Source organism: Hippopotamus amphibius, chromosome 14 (genome assembly GCF_030028045.1).
Source record: "Hippopotamus amphibius kiboko isolate mHipAmp2 chromosome 14, mHipAmp2.hap2, whole genome shotgun sequence".
NCBI lineage: Eukaryota > Metazoa > Chordata > Mammalia > Artiodactyla > Hippopotamidae > Hippopotamus > Hippopotamus amphibius.
Window position 1 is genome coordinate 11,440,957 of NC_080199.1, and position 21,473 is coordinate 11,462,429.

The following is a 21,473-nucleotide window of genomic DNA, read 5'->3' on the forward strand; positions in this document are numbered from 1 at the left end:
TTTAATGTAACTAGGCAGGCAATGATTGGGGTTGCTCACTTCCCTCTTCATTGGTTTCACTTCCCTTCTTAGGTTAAAATACTCCTAATATGTAAATTATTCCACTAGAGACTTCCAGAGTTCTTTCTTAGCAATCTGTAGTGATGTTTTTGCAAAAGGAATTATTTCTAGACTTCCATGTGACAGAAAAGGGATATGAAGCATTGGGGACTCAAAAAATAAGGCAAACCAAAGCAGGAAAAGGTATATGCAAAGCAGAAGCAAATAACTGAGGGTCCCCAAATGTTTACCATTTAGAAAGGGTTTAGTAGTAAAAAGTGGATATTCAATGATTTTAGGAACTTTATAGTAAGGGGTTAACTCTGTTTGGAAGTTACCTACTAAGTGCCAGGTTAGGGGTTAGCACTTGGACTTTTCGGGTTTAGAGTCCTCACAATCCTACCAGATGGGTGTTATCTCTATTGCAGCTCTATAGGAACTAAGCAGGAACAAAGGCTCAGAGTGCTTAAGTAATGAACAAAGTCACACAGCTTAGAAAGTAAGTTATACTATGAACTCTATTCTAGTCAACATCAAATCTCATTCTCTTTCAACAGATGATGCAGACTTTAAGCACCAAGGCAAACAAACTGAAGACATTTTCTCCTTTTTTGTATGATTCTCTTAAATATATGTCATCATTTCAAGGGGAGCTTATGCTAAGCATAACTTCACAAACAAATCATTTGTGAAAGAGAAAAACCACATCCAGGGCAAAGTCATAAGCTGAAAAAGCCTTATTTCAGAGAGAACTTCCTGAAAGAGACAAAGCAGCAATTACAGCCGAACAAGTACCAACGCCTATACTGAGTATTATATTTGAAACAACTTTTTAAAGCAACGGAAGAGCCTAAAACAAAAGAAATACAGCACTTCTTAAACATATCATTTCTAGAAAAAGCTATTTTAACACAAGCAACTCCAAGAAATCTCTTTTACAGACTTGGGTATACTGAGAAATGGTCCTCTCAAACACAGCCTTTTGATGGATGGGAGGTAAGTAGCATTTAATTAACTTCATTCACAGATTATCAGAAGTAATGCTGTACTTATTTACTAAATCTCAAAATCCTTGTTTTATTTTAATACTATATTATGGAAACTATGTTGGTGAAGGACCTTCAAATGGGGTTATACTGTCATCTTCCTACATTATTAATTTGATGTTTCATTTATTTTCAATACTGTTTTACATTAATAGTAAATGTAATTTTTTTTCAACTTAAAGAAAATGTTGATATAATAAATCATAAATATCTTTAGGAGTCTCGGTCAACTGGTTTCAATTACATTGTTTCACAGAATGTACTTAAAGGCTTTTAAGAAAAGATGATAGCTAATCACGGAATCTAAAGCTTTTAAAATGCTGACTTAAAAGCCAATCACTTTTCAATATTTATCCAAAAATTTATGTGTGTACAGAGTTCAACCTGTATGGTAATGCCTTTAAAACACATTCATCACACATATTTTAGTCATCCTTAAGCAAATGAACTCAACTGCTGGTGACATAAAGTCAGTTTGAATGAGGGGAAAAGGTTTACTCAAAACTGGTTTGTAAGTGAGGAATTTCTGTGACAAAATCTGGGGATGAGGATGGGTGGAGGGAGTTCTGATACAAGAGAAAAAAGGATACAAAATGTCATTTATGTTACAATTTCTACTATTTAAAAATTCGTTGAAAGTTAAAAATAAGAGTCAAGTCTCTAAAATTACTTTCCTTTGTATGATACTGGAGATTTAATTTTTCTATGTATTTTTCTCATTTTATAGAAATTAACATTCTAGCACCCCAATATGTGGAAATTTTAATTAACACAGGCTTTTAAATATAAAGAATTCTACTCCAAAAATCATGTTTAACCTAAATATTTGGCAAACTCACTATAGCCAGGAAGGTAGGAAGGAAGGAGGGAGGGAGAAGAAAACAAATTCCTATCTTGTGTTTGTCCTCAGCAATTGCTCCAATTAATTTTAAATTACAGCCCACCATGCCACTGACCAGATGGCTAACCTCCCCCACAGATCTCACTAAAGAGAGACTCAGGGCGGAATGAGAGAAAGCCCACTCTGCAAAGTGACATTTTTGAGGGAAACTTTTCTTACACCTCCATATTTCAAGGGGGATGCCACAAGGTTCCATCTCTTTGTAGAGAGTCTATTTTTAAAATCAGTGTTGTTATATCGTGGGTGATGGAAGTTTCACACTGAGAGGGGTCAATGATATTTACAATCACAACTAAACTCCTTTCCAGTAGAAATGGGCACGTGGGGGGCGGTGGGAATTAGTTTCTGCAAACCCATAAAGTTACTGAGTGACTTCTTATTAATAACTATTTGTCTTTGATATTCTTTCTTTAAAATTAAATTTGAGAAATAATACACTTCTGGATCTCGGTAGAGTGAGGGCATGAAAGTTACTATACTAGCAATATCTTATTCTCAAGGCATTGCTCTCTGGGCACCACTGCAGCAGTGAAATCCACTTCCGGGACACTGGTAAACACCATCTGGAAGATTCAGCATTAGGCACTCCCAACTGTGCGTGCATTAAAAACTAGCCCATCTATTGTTTTAAGAGTTAAGTTCTTGTAAGTTCTTGTGGGACTTCCCTGGCGGTCCAGTGGTTAAGATTCTGTGCTCCCAATGCAGGGCGCCCAGGTTGGATCCCTGGTTGGGAAACTAAGATCCCACATGCTGCATGGTGAGGCCAAAAAAAGAAAAAAAAAAAAAGAGAGAGAGAGACTCAAGTTCTTGATCTGTGTATCATGGCACAAGACACCACTGTTTCTAGACCTATGATAATTTACAGAGAATATAAAACTATGAAGAAGTGTTTGCCACTTGGGGAAAAAAAAAAGGTTTAATGGCCAAGTAAGCATGCCTTCATTGACAAACTAGAGAGTACTTTCTATGGGTCCCCCTGCCAAAGGTTCCTTCCTTAACTCAACCATCAATTCAGCAAATTGTACTTACTGAGTATCTACTATGTACTCACCAGGCAGTGGGGATTTAGCAGTAAAAACGAAAAGCTCCTGCTCTCAAGTAAGATTACTGTAAATATTCAGTAATCAACCAGTTATATGGTTTCTTTATTAGTTTTCTAACACAATTTACATATTAAAATTATATTTAATGAGTAAAAATTCATTATTTGGACATTACTAATCTGGGTTAGCAAATATTTAAACAGAATGAAGATGACAGAAAGTGGCAAACTATCAATACTTTGTAATATTCAAATTCAGAATGGCCTTTCCCCAATTAGTCCCAAAGAAAGGATACCTATTATAGGGACCATTGCTACCCAATTCCACACGCTAGGGAGAGAAAATGAATGCATGGCCAGTGCACTGTGACATACCAGACCACCTTAACAGGTTAGCACACATCAGTAATAATACCAAGGGAATGTATTTCTTCATAAATACTAAGACACATATATCGACTCTACAACATAAAATACTCTCAACATTAAAATCCACTGACATGCCAAGTCGAGTGTGAGAATGTTAAGCATTTATTTTTCGATGAAGAGTTTTATTCCCCCTGTTCTTAATTATTTTACAGTTTTTAAGTGTCATGCCCACCATCAAGCTATAAGATGACCACCCCTCGAGATCAGGCTCAACCCGGCCCTCCTATCGACTCACATCCAGATGAATACAAAATCGCAGCCCTTGTCTTCTACAGCTGTATCTTCATAATTGGATTATTTGTTAACGTCACTGCCTTATGGGTTTTCAGTTGTACCACCAAGAAGAGAACCACTGTAACCATCTACATGATGAACGTGGCACTACTGGACTTGATATTTATCATGAGCTTGCCCTTTCGAATGTTTTATTATGCAAAAGGTGAATGGCCGTTTGGAGAGTACTTCTGCCAGATTCTTGGGGCTCTCACAGTGTTTTATCCAAGTATTGCCCTGTGGCTTCTTGCTTTCATTAGTGCCGACAGATACATGGCCATTGTACAGCCGAAATACGCCAAGGAGCTTAAAAACACGTGCAAGGCCGTGCTAGCGTGTGTGGGAGTCTGGATAATGACCCTGACGACCACCATCCCGCTCCTACTGCTCTATGAAGACCCAGACAAGGCCTCCACCCCCGCCACCTGCCTCAAGATTTCTGACATCATCCACTTAAAAGCTATTAACGCGTTGAACTTCACTCGACTGATATTTTTTTTCTTGATTCCCCTGTTCATCATGATCGGGTGCTACTTGGTCATCATTCACAGTCTCCTTCACGGGAAGACATCTAAGCTGAAGCCGAAAGTCAAGGAGAAGTCTATACGGATCATCATCACCCTCGTGGTGCAGGTGCTCGTCTGCTTCATGCCTTTCCACATCTGCTTCGCCTTCCTGATGCTGGGAGGGGACGAGAACAGCTACAACCCCTGGGGAGCCTTCACCACCTTCCTCATGAACCTCAGCACCTGCCTGGACGTGATTCTCTACTACATTGTTTCAAAACAATTTCAGGCTCGAGTCATTAGCGTCATGCTGTACCGCAATTACCTGCGGAGCGTGCGCAGAAAGAGCTTCCGCTCAGGCAGCTTACGGTCGCTAAGCAACATGAACAGTGAAATGTTATGAGGGGTCATTGTTTGTCTCCAGTCTCTTTAAATTCACTTTACTATCTTAGGGGCAATGGATTTTATGTATGATATTCTCAGGTCCCTTCTCTCCTGAAAAAAAGAATAAACTTTAAAAACTCCTCCTCTTGTGGGATCCTCGTTATTGCGGTGGCACAATTAAATGTACTAAAGTACTTTAATGAATTCATTATTTTTATTTTCAAACTTGTATAAAACATTTTCATGAATTATTGGAAGAAAAAGCATCCAATCCGTGTTTCATATTCAAGCCTTACCTAAATGCAGAGTTGACTTTTTGGATTGAATTCTATGTGCGAGTCATGAAGTCTATCAGGTCAGCAGGCAAAATAATGGAGCTACTGTCTGAAATAATCTGACTGAATTATTTTCCAACTAGATGCAGCTCCCTCTGGTTTAATTTACATTCAGAATCAGTGGTCTAAATCCAGTACTTTGTATTCTAAACACCAAACTTCCAGGATTCCTACACAAACAACTATGTTCAACTCATCACTGTTACTGCTGCAGAGCAAAATTTGCAGAAGCAAGCAACCTGAGTACGCTGTAAAGGCCACTGGCATCAGCCCTCCCCTACTCTGAGTTCATTTTCCTTTGGAAACAGACTATAGTCATTCAATAAACACTTACTGAGAGCCCAGGATGCACCAGACTCTATTTAAGACTAGTTGGGGAAACGTAACCTGAGATCCTGTGTCTACCCAGTAATCCAACCTCATTCCAATGACATTAGGTTTCTACTAGATATGGTGAAATATCTCCCTCCAATCTAAGTAGTTTGCTCTTCTTATGTGATTAAACATCACATTACAAAAGACTCTGTTTTTTTTCCAGGCCACATATCACAGTATAAATAGCACTAGTCAGAAACCTTGGATTCTTATCCTAGCCTTATCACTTCATTTCCCCTAATGAAGTAGCAAACCAAGTAACTTCTCCATTTAAAAAGGAAAGGAAGTGAACCATAATCTGTAAGTATATTATTCTAAATACTATGGAAGTACACAAATGAGTCAACAATAACTTCCTCTTTGCTAAACTGCCTGCATTACTCCTAACATGATCATCTCCTAACGGGACTAAGAATCAAATAAATGTGTTGGCTCTAAGTAGATTTCTATAACATGGGCAAATTAATATTCTTAAAGAAAAAAAAAAGAACAGATAAACACAAAGGAGCACAATCATAAAATACCATTTTAGTACTAGAAGATCCCTTAGATGATCTGCCAGTCTAATCCGTTTTAAATATAAAGAAAATGAGGTCCAAAGAGGTTATGTAACTTGCTCAGCTAAAGCACCAGGTTAGAAACTAAGTTCAGTTCTCCTTCCATGACAACCACCAATGTTTCAATAAGAAAAAGCAAACAATTTCACAGAACATAAACATTCTCACAGTTACAAAAAGTAAAGGAGTCGAGATGGTACTGGGATGTAGTTCCTCAATACAAAGAAAACTACTTGAAGTTTTTAGCTTGAATAGTCAAGTGAGTGAGACACTTTAATAAACATCATTAAATGAATATTTCTGAAACAAGGGAAATAACTCCTGCATTTGATATGTAGGTTTATGGATGTATATACAGTCATAGCCTACTCTACCTATACAAATTAATCTGCTCTTACATTATTTATTAAATGAAAAGTTCTCTGCCATGACTTTTCTTGATGAGAAGAATTTGAGAGCATAAAACATGACTGAAGACTTTGTTGACATGAGTCAAAAAAGTGAAAATGTATGTCATGGTTCTCAAAATAAAACTTTACTCTAAAACACAATTTTAAAAAAATGTATTCCGCATTGCAATCAGATGCATTTTAGTACGATAGGTAAAAATCCAAAATTCCACTTATTCTGGAGCAATTTGATTCTGGGAAACAATATAACATCCACATGTAAATACTAACAATGCAAAAATAATAGGTACATAAGGACAGATGTGTGATAAGCATGGGTTATTAGAAGCAACTAATATATACAGCTTTTAATAATGGAACTTGCTTTACCTTCAAAGCCTTTTCTGAATTTCAAACAACAGTCATGAGAATCTATTACATGCCAGGCATAATTTCTTTGTAAAGCACTAGAAAAAGAGATGAACAGGTCTGTGGTTCAAAGACCTCACCTTACAATCTTAAGGGGCTACACTGTAACCAAAGCTATCCCTTCCACATTACAGAATGTAAGGTACATAAAGTAAAACTAGTTCCCCCTCAGTGCGCTAGGAGGGTGGCACAGGAGGCCCAGGTAACAATAATGACAATGCAATATAACCAGCGCTAACAGGGATCTTAATAAACGTGTTGGACTATTCCTAAAAGGACGATTAATCCTGCCAAGGGCAACAGGGGGCAGAAAGGAAACCAAGCACATAGGAGAATACAAATACATAGCAAGTTAAGAACACTGAATGACCAGTGGGAGAGTGGCTTGAGACACTAGATTGGTGTCAGATTATGAGGGCTCTGAAGGGAAAGAAAAAAAACAAAACAAAACACTGTATGGGCTGGGGAGGTTCCTACAGCTAGGATGTTTGCATGGGTGAGCTTATTTAATTCCCTCCACTGCCCTGTGAAATAGAGTGTGACCCCCAATTTACATGTGAGGGAACCTGAGAGAAGTACCTTGCTCAAGATGACACACACATAATACAAGGCAGAGCTGGAATCTCAGGTAAACCTGGTCTATGTGATGGCGAAGCCTATGCCACCCGTACTATTCCAGACTGTCCTGATGCCACCTTGAAGGAGTCTGATGTTTATTCTGAGGGAAATAAGGATTTACACATTTTTAAAAGGAAGATTAGCATCATCAAATTTGTATTTTAGAAAGATAACTTCTGAAAACATTGCATGAAATACTTTGGAATTGATAGGAAGACTAGTTGAAGAATTACTGCAAAAATCTAGGCAAGAAAAGATTAGTTAAGACTGGGACACTGACAGTAGAAGTCCAGGAGATGTGATGAAGGGATGACTTATACAGGACTTCGAATGAGTAAGAATCCGTGCTGAGTGATGAGAAGAGAGAATCCAGTGATGAGAAGAGAGAAAGATTTCCAGCTTGGATGACTGACTGGATGAAAATGCCATTAATTAAAACGAGTACAGAAGGAGGAGGTGAGAATACAGAAAGAGAGGCGATCAGAGGAGGTAAGAGCTTCTGAATATGATGAACTTTCTTTGAGTCTTAGAAGTCACTAGGAAATATGACTAAGAAAGATCAAGAAAGTAATTCAGACTAGAAATAGAGAGCTAGGAAACAAACAATAGATGTTAACTGTAGCTGAAGTCATGGCAGTGGACAAGATGGCACAGTGAAAGCACTTGGAGTAAGCTTGAGAAAGGAGCTTCAAAGAGTAAATAAGATCAGAAAGGACCAGGAGAGACTAGGAGAGACTAGTCCTTGCTAGGACTTCATGAAATAATGGGATATCAAAAGCATTTAATGTGCTACTGAAAGGTCAAATAAGACAAGTGAAAATAAACCACTGGCTTTGGAAATTAGTTGGTTACCGGTGACATTTGTAAGAGAAGTTTTAGTAGTGGTGAGGTTAAAAAAAAAAGAGAAAGAGAGAGAGTGAAATAGGAAGTGAAGAATTGCAGGGAATGCAGATAAATGTGACACCAATGAGAAAGAAAAAGGTAACGAGACATTATGCGGAAAACGCTGCAAATCATAAAACACATTGACTAAAAAATGTTTCCTGAGTTTCTGAAACTTTGCTACCATCAAATAAAAGATATATTTACAAACTGCAAAGTTTATTTATTGAAGTGAAGATTTATTTTCCAAGAAGTCTATGTTTGAGAACGTGTCAAGATTCAAAAAAGCCATACTGTAATGTTTCATGATTTAAAGGAAAGAGAAATATATTCTCATCCAGGTGATGTCTGAATTAACATTCACACTGTCTTTCAAAGGGGATCCTATAACTTTTGAATTTACTCAAACTTGCAATTCTCGCTACTAGCTAAGATTTAAATAGGTAAAAGTCTTCTGGTCTTAAGAATTAGTAAAAACATTGCCACCAAGTTCAAAATTGAATCTATCTTCCTTATATGCACCAGTTAGGATTCCATAAAGAAAAGTGTCATTCATAGAAAGAAATAACTGTCATTCAACTCTGTGTGCAACAGAAAATAGAAGTCATCACACAAGGGGACCATGTAAATAAAAATTAAAAGCTATGTTATTACCCATCCCCTAAATTTATTCTAACACAAACATATACAATACACATAACCCTTCCACGAGTCAGTAGGCCTCATAAAGAACCAAAAAGAATTGCATTCAATGAGAAATGTTTGGAGAAAACTAATGATTTAGTAATGCCGCTTCTTTTCTGGATCAATATGGAATCATTCCTAATGACTACACTATTTTCCACAATACCAGAACAGTCACCTTAAATGTCTTAGTCTAATTGCAATTACAACCCATCAAACTCAAAAACTGCATAATTATGACACAGAACTGTATCTGTCTCCATTAAGATATTATTCAGAATCATACATTATTTAGACAACTAAAGATCAATACTCATGCCAATAATTCAGTAAATTCCATGAAGGGCAGCTGTAACCATAAATATTAACAATGTTAAGTGTGAGAGCTATTAGATCACTAACCATATTTTAAAAATAGAGATTCAAAATGAATTTGAATCAAGATACTTGCAATAGCCTAATAGTTCTCAAAAATATATACTGAAAATTAAAATAAGGCTGAAGTTAGTACACACAAATTTTAAATATATGGTATCTTCATTTCATAGTATCTCATCTCTTAAAACCAGTCTCAGAAACTTAATTCAGAGATGCTTTAAGGGCATTTATATGTGCTAACAACTCTGCTCCCAGATGGCAGTTATTTCATAAACTAATGCATGTTTTCTCATTTTGTTTTTAAAGAAGAGCAACACAGTATGAAAGCATAGACACTCTATGAGTGAGGCTGCCCACTGCAGATTGACTACAAGGTTGTAACCTATATACTGATTTTCTTTTATCTTTGGTGGAAATATATAAACAATATCATTTTAAAAAGCATCATTCTTCAGAAGCTTAACGTCAAACACATTTTATTTCCTAATCTAATTAATTAAATTTTGTATTTTCATGTTTCATTAAAGTTACAAAGACAAAATTTCACTACGAAAACAGGACCAGAACAGAAAATTCATTAAAAATTCTCTAAAATATGAGATTTGAAAGCTGAAAAAAAGGAGTGAGTGTAAAATAGATTCTGTTTTAAGACATAATGAAAATGTAAGTATACACTGGATTTTTTACATATAAAATCAATTTTACTATATCTAAAAGTTTAAAATATTCTTTTACTGACTTTCACGTATAATAATGCTTTAAATCAGATTTAAGTAGTTATGAATTAAGTTAATCTTTGAGAGCTACTTACAATCCAGAAGGCAAATTCCTGGCTGCAGTGATACCAAAGGAATACCGCACAGCTTCCACAAGGATGAGGTCACCCACTGCTGACAAAACCCAGGAACCCAGCAGAAAGGACTGGAAATAAAACAGGAAGAACATTATAGAGAGGAAATCTTCTAAAAAGAAACTAACATTTATTTAATTAGAACCAGCTCAGGTATACATATATTTCTTAAACTTTGTTTTTATTCAAATAGACTTCTCAAAATGAGAGAGTAAAACCATATTGGTCAAAGGTAGTAACTTCCATAATATCTAAGTATGTTGAAGAAAAGATATTTATAGCATGACTTATGTTTACAATTAACACACAAACCATTAAGCAAAATAAGTGATTAGAATTTTATTAAAATAAAAATCCTAATTAAAATGGTTATTGCCCACTCAGTGATATTACTATCTATTATCATTATTATTTTATTATGCTAATGGCTTAAATTTAAAATTTTTCTTTGGTTAATGTCCATGCTCCAAATCAGACAGAGGATCATGTAATAAAAAGATAACTGTTAATAATAACACTAAGCTTAACAAAATAAAATTATTTAAAAATAGGAAAACAAACATTTTTTTCTATAACATAAATAGCACAGGGAAAATACATAAAAACTTACTGCAAATTTTCTGCTTCCATATCTTCTTTCAAATATCCTAAAATTATAAATAAGCAGACTACTGCAGAAAGTATCTTTCAAATCAAGGCAAATTATTCTTCCAGAAATCAACCTCCAAATCTAGAGGGGGATTTAAAAAATAACAACAAATAAGAGTAAGATCTGTTCAGGTCTCTTCCCAGGCAAACTTATTATGTTTACTTTATACTGCTTATTTTTAATACTCTAAGCTCAGATTTCCCAAGGCAGAACTGAAACTCTCCACATCTCTGTAGCAGCAATTAGAAACGCACACTGAGGGCTTCTTAAGAGGTTCTAGCAGGAGAGTGTGGCTATTCGCACTCCTGGATAGAGGGTGGCTGTCCTCTGTTCAGGCAGGTCCCACTGCTAGAGCAGAGATGCCCACAAAGTGGTGCAGGAGAAGAGGCCTGCTGCCAGCTTAGCCAGATGAACCAAATTAACCCCCAAATCAGAAAGGTACCAACTCAGGGCCACCAGGCCCTGACGTTCCCTTACAGCAGTGGTTCTCAGGGCTGGCCCCATGTACAATCCCTGGGGATCTTCCTAAAAAGTACACCAGTGCCTGGGCCCCACCACTAGGCTCCTTGACTCAGCTGATCAGGGTGCGGTCTTGGCATCAAAAAAAAAAAAAGTTTATGCAGGTGATTCTACTGTGCAGACAGGGTTAAGAATCATCATATTATAGCAAATCATACCAAATATGATTTCATACTGAAATCATACCAAAGCTCTGCTATATTCCGACAGAAAGCAGTAGGGTGGATAAATAACTGAATCACAGGAACTTGGTGAAGCCCACCTGAGCAATGGCATTAATGACATCCCCGTGAGGAAAAGGTCAGTGCTCAAGTACGGATTACCATGCTTCAAATGGCTAATCAAGTATTTAGCAAAGAAAAGGTGGCAGGTTATAACCATAATTTGCACTAACACCCTGTGATACTGTGATTTATAATAAGACGTATTTTTGGTCTCTGTCCCCATTTCTGGCACAGAGCTCTAAAAACCCGTGGAATTTCCCACGTGAAGAAAGCCATAACGGTGTCTTCTGTCATGTTACCGAGGTGACTTTTGGAAGCACCTAAGAATGGGGGCTGGCTTCCAGGGGAACCGACCTAGGGATTAGCAGGTGGGAACTTTCAGCCCCACCCCCTGACCTGCGCTGCAGGGAGGGAGGAGCTGGAGGGTGGGTCAGCGGCCGGTGGCCCGTGATTTAATCAGTCTTGCCTATGCAAATGAGGTCTCCATAAAACCCAAAAGGACAGGGTTCTGAGAACTTCCTGGGTGATGAACACGTGAAGATTTGGGGACGGGGGCTCGGAGAGAGCACAGAAGCTCCACGCCCTTTCCGCTCACCTTGCCCTACGCATCTCTTCCCCTGGATGCCCATCTGCATCCTTTAATGATAAACTGATAACCCAGTAAATAATACGTCCTCTGAGTTCTGTGAACTGTTCTAGCAAATTAACTGCGCCCAAGGAGGGGTCGTGGGAACTCTGATTTACAGCCATTCGGTCAGAAGTGCAGGTAACCACCTGGACTTAGGACTGGCATCTGCAGTGCGAGTGGGGTGGGCAGTCCTGTGGGACTGAGCCCTTACCCTGTGGAATGTGATGCTGCCTCTGGGAAGACGGCATCAGAACTGAGTTGAACTGTAGGACATCCAGCTGGTGCCTGAGAATTGCTTACTGTTGGTGTGGGGAAAACCCTGCCAAGTTGGAAATGGTACCAGAATACCTCTTTTTCACTCCAACTCGCAGACAGGACCCAGCACCAGCATTTTTAACGAGATCAACCCATAAGTCTCGAAAGCCATAGACTTCTGCTCTTCCCAGGAGCAAAAACCCAAGAGAAATTTCTTACTTGGTTTAACCACCGCTAGAAAAGTAATTCACAGACTCACAATCTGTTAGGGCTGAGAGAGCCTGGCTCATCTAACAGATATTCAAACTGAGGCAAATTTTTGAAAATGTTAAGTGTGCGTACTAATCACACAAAAAAACAGATTTAACACTGTTTAACTCTCTTCCAATTAAAAATTGCATTTCCATGAGTAAAAGTGAAGCTGAAAAGAGATGCATAAAAGGAAATACTGCAACTGTTTCATTATAATCTGCTTTGCAGAAATTATCAATAAATACAACTAAAAAAGCTACTTGTTAATGGAATATTAATAATAAATAATATTTCTTACAAATTTAGAGGCTTTGAGAGAGCAAGAATGTCAGAAAGGGAGGCAAATCAAAGAAAAAGCTCTGCTTCTCCCCTCCCAGAGGCCAGTGGAGCACAGCTCACCTGGAAGTCGTCCTTGACTGCCTGGAGGTCGTACAGGAAGAATCTCTGACAGTGCGGCAGGAGGAGGGCCAGCAGGAGGGACAGGGCGCTGGGGAGGAGTAAAAGACTCTTGGACACAGGTGCCTTGTCTGGTGGGAAAAGCAAAGCTGCTTTCAGAATGACTGTCCCTAAGATTTTAAAAACCACATGAGTGAAAAGCAAGAGAATTCACTTCTTCTGAATTAGAATGAAGACAAAGTTCACACACTCTGGAATTTAATTCTTATTAACATATATTTTCAACACATCTTCTTGCAGAGGTAAGTGATCAAGGGGCACTGGAAAACAAGCGGAATTGGCTGACGGAGGCTTCAAGTTTACTTCCACGGAATACCTTTAAAAAAACAGTCACCAAAGTGTAAAGAAATAGGCAGAGGAGTATGTTTTCTATCAAACTGACCAGTTAAGCTCCTGGGCATGTATGGGATTCACGTACGTAAACATTTACTTTTAAGAAATTTAAGAAGCGGTTAAAAGTGCTAACATTGCTGACTGCAGTGGCCTGCTGAGATTTTCCACCACAGGCACCCCTGGAGCCTTGTCTAAACCTCACGCAGCCTTCAAACAACGGCTCAATTTCCACTTGCTTCCAGCGATCTCTCCCATTTTAGCCTGAGGAGCTCCTCCCCCACCCTGCACTCCTGTTTCCAAGTACTACTTGAGCAGTCAGCGTATGGAACCTGCTTTGCCTTCCCAACTACATTAAAGATTCCCTGTTGGGATGGGATGCATTGGGAGATTGGGATTGCCATATACAAATTACTAATAAGAAAAAAAATATCAAATTGTACACTTTAAATATATGCAGTTTATTGTACGTCAATTATATCTCAATAAAAGTTCTTAAAAAAAAAAGATTCCTGAGGAAGGCCTTCTCTTCTCTATGTTGGCCATAAAGCCTAGCACAGCTCCTTGAGGGAATGAAATGTCTAGATCATCAACAGGCAAGACCACAACAGGAAAGTGTCACCAACAGGGACATTCTCAGATCATGTGATGTGCACTTCAACGGTATTCACAAGAAATTCCCTGGGAGTCAATCTACTAGTTACGGTTGGTAATGTGGTTATTGCACTTGTTTGCATATATAAAAATAGCCCAACTATTTCCTCTCTGGTAAGGTCTTACAAACAGCTAAACTGGAACCATCAGTAAAGTGGCTGCATACTGTCTTCACGACCAAGATGCAGTCAGGGGTCCAGGGAATCTAAAAGGTAACAGAGCTCCCTGCCCCCTAGAAAACAAAGCCCCACTGCCTACTACCTCAAACGCACAGGAAAGCACCGCGGCTGTGAGCCTGACCCAGCTAAATTCTAACGAGAGCAATTTCAGCCTCGGTTTTCCTCACCTGTAAAATGAAGATGAGAGATGCTACCTCAAACGTGTTATAAGAAGTAAATAAAATAAAGAATGAATATAGGGAAAACTGCTCCAACCACTGCAATCACCTCCCCAGGAGAATGGACCTCCCTTATTATTCCAACAGGACCGAAGACCGAGCAGGGGTGACAGAGGTACATCTTGAAGGTTTCCTCCTCCAACCTGGACTTCACCTATCCTTGTGAAATGAGCCTCATCATTCGTTCATTCCTGCCTCTTCCTTGCTGCCTGCAGGATTCCACTGTGGATTCATGGTCTCAAACCTCAAACTGACATCTGCACTGACCAGCAATGCTACTGCTTTTCTCTAATAAGTGTGCTCTCTCCTCACACCTTCCAGCTCCACACTCCCAACGGCACCATATGAGTAAGTGAGCGGTGTGCTTTGGTGTTCTCACTCTTAGGTCTACAATCAATAAGCACCTACTACTGCAGACCATGCATTATCCTAGGTCCTGGGGTACAGCAGCTAATGATGGACAGAGTCCCTCCCCTTGCGCTACCTACAGTCTAGACAGCAGAGAAAAGAAAATACACAAAGCGAGGTAAATATCTTTCATGTCAGACACAAATAAATGCTAAAGGAGTAAGCAGGGTAAAGATCAAGGCTGTGTTATCCACCATGGATTTCCTGCTCTCTTTCCAGATAAAAGATAGGATTGCTACCCACCCACACCTGCCCCTAATGGAAATGGGATATGGCAACATGACTTGCTTTGGCGAAGTCAACATAATAGACATCACTTCCAGGCAAATACTGGAGAGCCAGTGAATGGCCTTTCCCTCGGCCAGTGCTCAAGATGGTGGCTATGCTATGAGCTGGATCCCAGAGTGGAAGACAATGTGGAACAGGCCCTCCCAGGCGACTCGCGATGGAGGGAGGCCATCAGTGATAAACAGAGCTTGTCGCTCCAGGTCCCCGACATTTTAGAGCTGTTTGCTACTGCAGCATAACTAGCCTATCCTGGTTTAGGGGAAAACGCAGTGCTAGTGGGGAAAGAAGGGTACTATTTTACATAGGGTGATGAGAAGGCCCTTCTGACAAGGTGAAATTTGAGCAGACACCTGAGGATGTGGGCCTTGCCGATATCTGGGGAGCAGTATTCCTGGCAGAAGAAAGAGCACGTCCAAGTGCTGTGAGACAGGAACATGCTCAATACGATCAGGAAACAAACAGTAAGGCTGCCAAGGCAGCCAACAGCAAAATAAGCGCAAGGCAGAGAGGCACGATATAAGGTCAAGGAAGCCGAGTAGCAAATAGTATAGAGTCCTACAGGCCATGAGGACTTAACTTTTCCTGTGAGAGTGACGGGATGCTTTTGGGGACATTAAGGAGAGGAATGACATGACCAGACATGTTTTCGAAGGATTGCTTTGGTGGCCAAATTGAGAACAGATTACAGGAAGGCAAGCATAGAAGAAAGGAGACCAGTTATGAGGCTATCGTGATAATCCAGGCAAGAGATGATGATGGCCTGGACCAGGGTGGTTTGGGTGGGGGTGGTGAGAGTGGTCAGAACTGGGGTATGTTTTGAAGGACAGCAAGCAGGATTTGCTGGCTAACTGGGTATAAAGTATGGGCAAATGGGGAAATCAAAGATGACTCCACAGTTTCTGTTGTGAGCAAACAGAACTGTTGCCAGTTCCTAAGATAGAAAATTCTAATACCCTCGCCCTTACTGTGCCTTACAAGATCTGGGCCCATCTTCCAAGATGTTCCCCAACCTCCACCTCCACCTCCCACCTACCAGGGCTCTACCCTCTATACCAATGCTACTCAGGGTAACCAGTCCACAAGCTGTTACCAGTCCACAGTGTGAAGAGAATGTGAACAAAGCCCTATGTCCTGCAGGGAGGAAGTCCTGCAATGAAAAAAATATCACCTATACTAAACACGTGCTCTGCTCAAACACCTTGTCTGTGGATACCCTATGTAATTCTCTATCCCCTTTGTTCTGGTTTATTTTCTCATAGCACTTAACAACAAGTGACTTATTAAATAGTGATTCACCAAATCTATGATTTAAATTGACTGTAAGAGATACCATTATTTTAGGTGTTCCTAAAAAAGAAACACTGTCAAAGAATTCTAAGATGGCATCAACTGTAAAGTACAACCCAATATTAGAAACATTAAAATGTGAAAAAATGCAATTTGGAATCAAGAAATACATTTCTTTGTGTATCGTCCATCTCCCCATCCTCAGTCCCCACTAGCATATAAGCTTCTTGAAGGCAACTATTTTGTCTGTGTACGTTCACTGCTGTCATACCCCTTATGCCTATAACAGGATCGGGTCCAAAAAGGCAGTCAACAAGTGTTTGTCTCATGAAAGGTGACTGATGTGTAAGAGATGCTCAGTAAATACTGGTGAGAGCAACCCAAGCATCTGTTGATGGATAAGTGGATAAACAAAACGTGGCATACCCATACAATGGAATATAATGGATTATACTCAGCCTGTAAAAGGAAGGAAATTTCTCACAGGCTACAACATGGATAAACTTTTTGGACATTATGCTGAAGGAAATAAGTCAGATACAAAATGATAAATACTGTATGATTCCATTTATATGAGGTACCTAAGCAGTCAAATTCAGACAGGAAGTAGAAAGGTGGTTTCGAGGGGCTGGGGGGAGGGAAGAATAGGGAGCTGTTTAATGGGTATAAAGTTTCAGTTTTGCAAGATGAAAAGAACTCTAGAGATAAATACACAGCAATGTGAATGTACCTAATGCCATGGTACCACACACTAAAAAATGGTTAAGATGGCAAACTGCATGTTGTGTATGTTCTACCACATTTAAAAATAAAGACTAAAAGTAAATAAAATATTACTGAATTAATAAATGATCCTATTTATACAATCATTTTAATTCTGTCTAGTACTAAACCCCTAAAAATACAGATCTGATTACTTAAATCAGATAACGCTACCATTACATCCTCCCCCTAAGGTGAACAAAAATCAGATCCCAAAAACCTGTGAGGAAAGTAACAGATAATATACAACTGTCAAGAAGTGCCACATCACAGGACAAGTGTACAGTATTACTATGCACAGACTCAACTCAAGATCTGTACATTTCGCCATATGAAGTTTACCTCAAAACAAACAAAAAAAGAACTTTAAACGATTATTAAATTCTAGTTAACATGTACACTTAACTGTTTAGAGATAAAGTGACAACAATTTACCTTGACATACATCAAAAAATAAGATGAATTGATAAAATAAGAATGGATATTTAATAAAGCAAATATGTAAAATGTTACCTGCAGAATCTAAGTGTTAGTATATGGTGTTCATTATTCAACTTTTTAGCATGTTTGAAATTTTTCATAATCAAACATGGAGGGGGGCACATAGTGAATCGCAGAATTTGAGAGCTGAGAAAAGACTCCAAAATACATGAAGCAAAAGCTTACAGAAACAGGTAAATCCACAAATACAGTAGGTAACTTCAGCACTCCTCTCTCAGTAACCAATAACACGAGTAGACAGAAAATCAGTGTCACGGACTGAAAGGTCCTCTGCCCTCCTCCAGAGCCATATGTTGAAGCCCTAACCCCCAATTTGACCGTACTTGGAGATGCGGTCTTTAAAGAGGTAGTTTAAGGTTAAATGAGGTCATAAAGGTGGGGCCCTAATCCAATCTGTCCTCATAAGAGAAGGAAGAGGCACAGGACGTACACGTTCACAGCAGGGACCGTGAACACAGGGAGAAGAGGCCATCTACAAGCCAATGAGAGAGGCCTCAGGAAAAACCAAACTCGACTTCCAGCCTCCTGACCTGTGAGAAAATAAACTTTTGTTGTTTAAGCCACCCACACTGTAATACGTTGTTATATCAATCAACAAAAATATAGAAGACTTGAAAACAATATCAATTTGACCTGACTGACATTTATAGAACACTCCACCCAATAATAGAAAATGAAACATTTTTTTCCAAACACATATGGAACATTCCTCAAAACAGACCATATTCTGGGCCACAAAACACACCTCAATAAATTTAAAGAAATTAAAATCATACAAAGTATGTACCCTGACTACAACAAAATTACACTAGAAATCAAGGAGAGAAAGATGGATCGAAAATCTCCCAAATACAGTTGACCTTTGAACAATACAGGCCTGAACTTCAAGGGTCCACTTACATGATTTTTTCCAATAAATACATAATCATACTATGGCACTACACAACCCACGGTTGGTTGAATCCACGGTTGCGTAACTGTGGATATGAAAGGATGACTGTAGAGTTATAATTGAATTTTTGACTGCATGGGGGTCAGCACTCCTGACCCCCATGCTGTTCAAGGATCTTGAAAATTAAACATACTTCTAAATAATATCTGGCTCAAAGAGGGATCACAAGGGAAATTAGAATATAAGTTAAATAGAATAAAAAGTTAAAATACAACCAAGCAAAATTTGTGGGCTGCAAATAAAGCAGTGCTTAGAAGGAAATTTATAGCATTAAATGCTTATACAGGAAGAGAAAAGGTCTCAAATGATGATAAAGGCTACAAGCTTTAAAAAACTAGAAAAATATGAGCAAACTAAACCTTAAGCAAACACATGGAAAGAAAGAATTAGAGAAAAATCAGTGAAACTAAAAACTAACTCTTTGAGAAGATCAATAAAATTGATAGACCTCTAGCAGGACTGATAAGGAAAAAAAGAGAAGACACAATTACCAGTACCAGGAATAAAGGAGGGGACATCACTACAGATGCCAAAGACATTAACAGGCTAATAAGGGGTTGTACAACATTGTGAAATGCACTTAATGCCACTGGACTGTACACTTAAAAATGGTTAGAATGGTAAATTTTATGTATGTACTTCTATCACAAATAAATAATTTTTACAGGATAATAAGGGAATGTCAGAAACAACATTTTGGCCACAAATTTGACAACTTAGATGAAATAGGCAAATTCCTTGAAAGATACAATCTATCAAAGCTCACTCAAAAAGAAATGGATAACTTGAATAGTACAGAAATGAAGAAACTGAATTCATAGCTAAAAGTCTTCCAACAAAGAAAACTCCAGGCCTGACAGCTTCACTGAAGAATTGTACCAAACACTTAAGGGAAAAAGAATACCAATCCTACACAAACTCTTCCACCACACAAAAAAAGGAGAGAACATGTCCCAGTTCATTTTATGAAGCCAACATTACACTGATACCAAAAACAGACTAAGACATTAAAAGAAAAAACAGACCAATATCTCTTAGAAACATAGTTGCAAAATTCTCAAAATATTAGCAAATTAAATCCAGATATACATAAAAAGGATAATAGTGAAAACCAAGTGAAGTCTATACCAGGAATGTAAAGCAAATCAATCAATGTAACTCCGCACATTGACAAAGAAAAATGTACTGCACAACTCTATTCACATCCTGTACAATTATGTGCTTATTATATGAAGCCAATTTTTGTCCATTCATGAGACAAAACTGGTCACTTACTGCTGTGTAGTTAATGACAGGTTATTCCTTTGATCTAATCTTACTCCTAATACTATCCAATATTTATTGAGCACTTAGCAAGTGCAAAGTCCCATTCACAGCACTTTATGTGTACTACCTTGTTCCTAAGGCTCCTGCACCTCAGGGCCTTTACACCTGATACTCCCTCTGCTCAAAATGTTCTCCCGTCTAGCCTGTCCTCGTCACTCAGTCCTCATTTCAGAGAGCATCTCAGAGTAGCATTCCCTCATGATTTTTTATTTATTTCGTAGCACTTTTCACTATTTGAAATTCTCCTTTGCTTCCTTCTTTGTCTGTCTCCCTTGTCAGAATGTAAACTCTATGAAGGTAGGGTCTTATTTGTCTTGCTCACTGCTATATTTCCATACCCAAGGCAGTATCTGGCATGTAGTAGTGTTTTAGTAAGTATTTGGTGAAGGAAAGAATTATATGAGGTAGATACTACACTCTCCAAATTTATAATATGAGAAAACTGCAACTCAAAGAATACGTTGCCTGTCTGTGATCACAAATGACTTAGCCTGGGTTCCACTTAGAGTAAAAGGTAAGACAAAGACTAGCAGGCAGGTAGTTTTTTTGTAATGTGATTCCAGGGAGCAGAGGGAAGGACACAGGGAATGAAACATGAAGAGAGAGTCAGTACAAGGATTCATTATGAAGTTGGCCACCTCTATCAGTTACAGATGTTTCTGACAAGTGCTGAGTCCCCCAAGATTCTCCAAGAAGCCTTGTGAATGTATCTCAGAACCATCACCCAGGGAAGAAACAGGAAAGCATGTTATCCACCATCCCTCAAAAGTCTAGAGTGGCCATAGAAAAGAAGCCCCACGGGAGGAACAGAGAAATAAGCTTTACCAAATCAGACCCGCTCACACCAAACAAGAGTGTAAAAATACACGGAATAAGAGGTGAGGCTGAAGACACAGGAATGCTGTTCAAGAAGAATGCTGTCTGATCTAATGGCCAGGGAGTGGCAGACCCAGGTACAAAGCCTGACAATCTGACTACAAATGAAACTGCTTCCCACACTGCAAGGCCTCAAAGCTCCGTGGTCCACAGGGATTGTCACCTGCATGGTGGGGTTAAGTGAAAGACATACATGGTCACAAACAGCAATAACAGAAATCCAAGTGGTACCCTATGTAACAAAAGTAAATGCAATTGTGAATGGAGATATAAAAAGACGGCAGTCTGGGAGGGTGCAGCACAGAGTGGTGGGTACTTATTAAATGCTAAACTGATCCAAAGTTTTAAAAATACATATAAACCCTCTGATCCAAAAAAAAAAAATGTATATCTAGGAATTTAGCCCAAAGTAATTATCACAGATATACACAAAGATTTTTGCTACAAAGATGCTCATCACAGCACTGTTTATGACAGTGAAAAGACTAGAAACAACAATAAATTATGTTCTATTCATAAAATGGAATAATATTCAATTTTGAGATCCAGGTTCTAGAAAAATATTTCATGCTTTGGTAAGCTGTTCCTAAAT

At 38.7% G+C, this 21,473-nt stretch overlaps 2 protein-coding genes across 6 annotated transcripts in view; one reads left to right on the forward strand and one right to left on the reverse strand.

Annotated features, from left to right (window-relative positions):
* The window catches only part of UBAC2 (UBA domain containing 2), a 162,198-nt gene that overhangs the window by 122,075 nt on the left and 18,650 nt on the right, over window positions 1-21,473 (reverse strand). For all 5 annotated transcript variants that reach the window (XM_057707286.1, XM_057707285.1, XM_057707288.1 and 2 more), the window contains 3 exons: window positions 13,044-13,171; window positions 10,728-10,847; window positions 10,079-10,188 (listed from right to left, as the gene is read on the reverse strand). In XM_057707286.1, coding sequence (XP_057563269.1) covers window positions 10,079-10,188; window positions 10,728-10,847; window positions 13,044-13,171 — 358 coding nt within the window. The remainder of the gene's footprint in view (window positions 1-10,078; window positions 10,189-10,727; window positions 10,848-13,043; window positions 13,172-21,473) is intronic.
* Window positions 807-4,758, forward strand: GPR18 (G protein-coupled receptor 18). Its single transcript, XM_057707291.1, has 2 exons — window positions 807-1,035; window positions 3,610-4,758. Exon 2 carries the CDS (start codon window positions 3,644-3,646, stop codon window positions 4,637-4,639), a length of 996 nt encoding a protein of 331 aa, XP_057563274.1. The 5' UTR covers window positions 807-1,035; window positions 3,610-3,643; the 3' UTR covers window positions 4,640-4,758.

Excerpts from the sequence above, each read along its gene's own strand:
- GPR18 (XM_057707291.1), top strand. The coding sequence starts at position 3,644 with ATGACCACCCCTCGAGATCAGGCTCAACCCGGCCCTCCTATCGACTCA.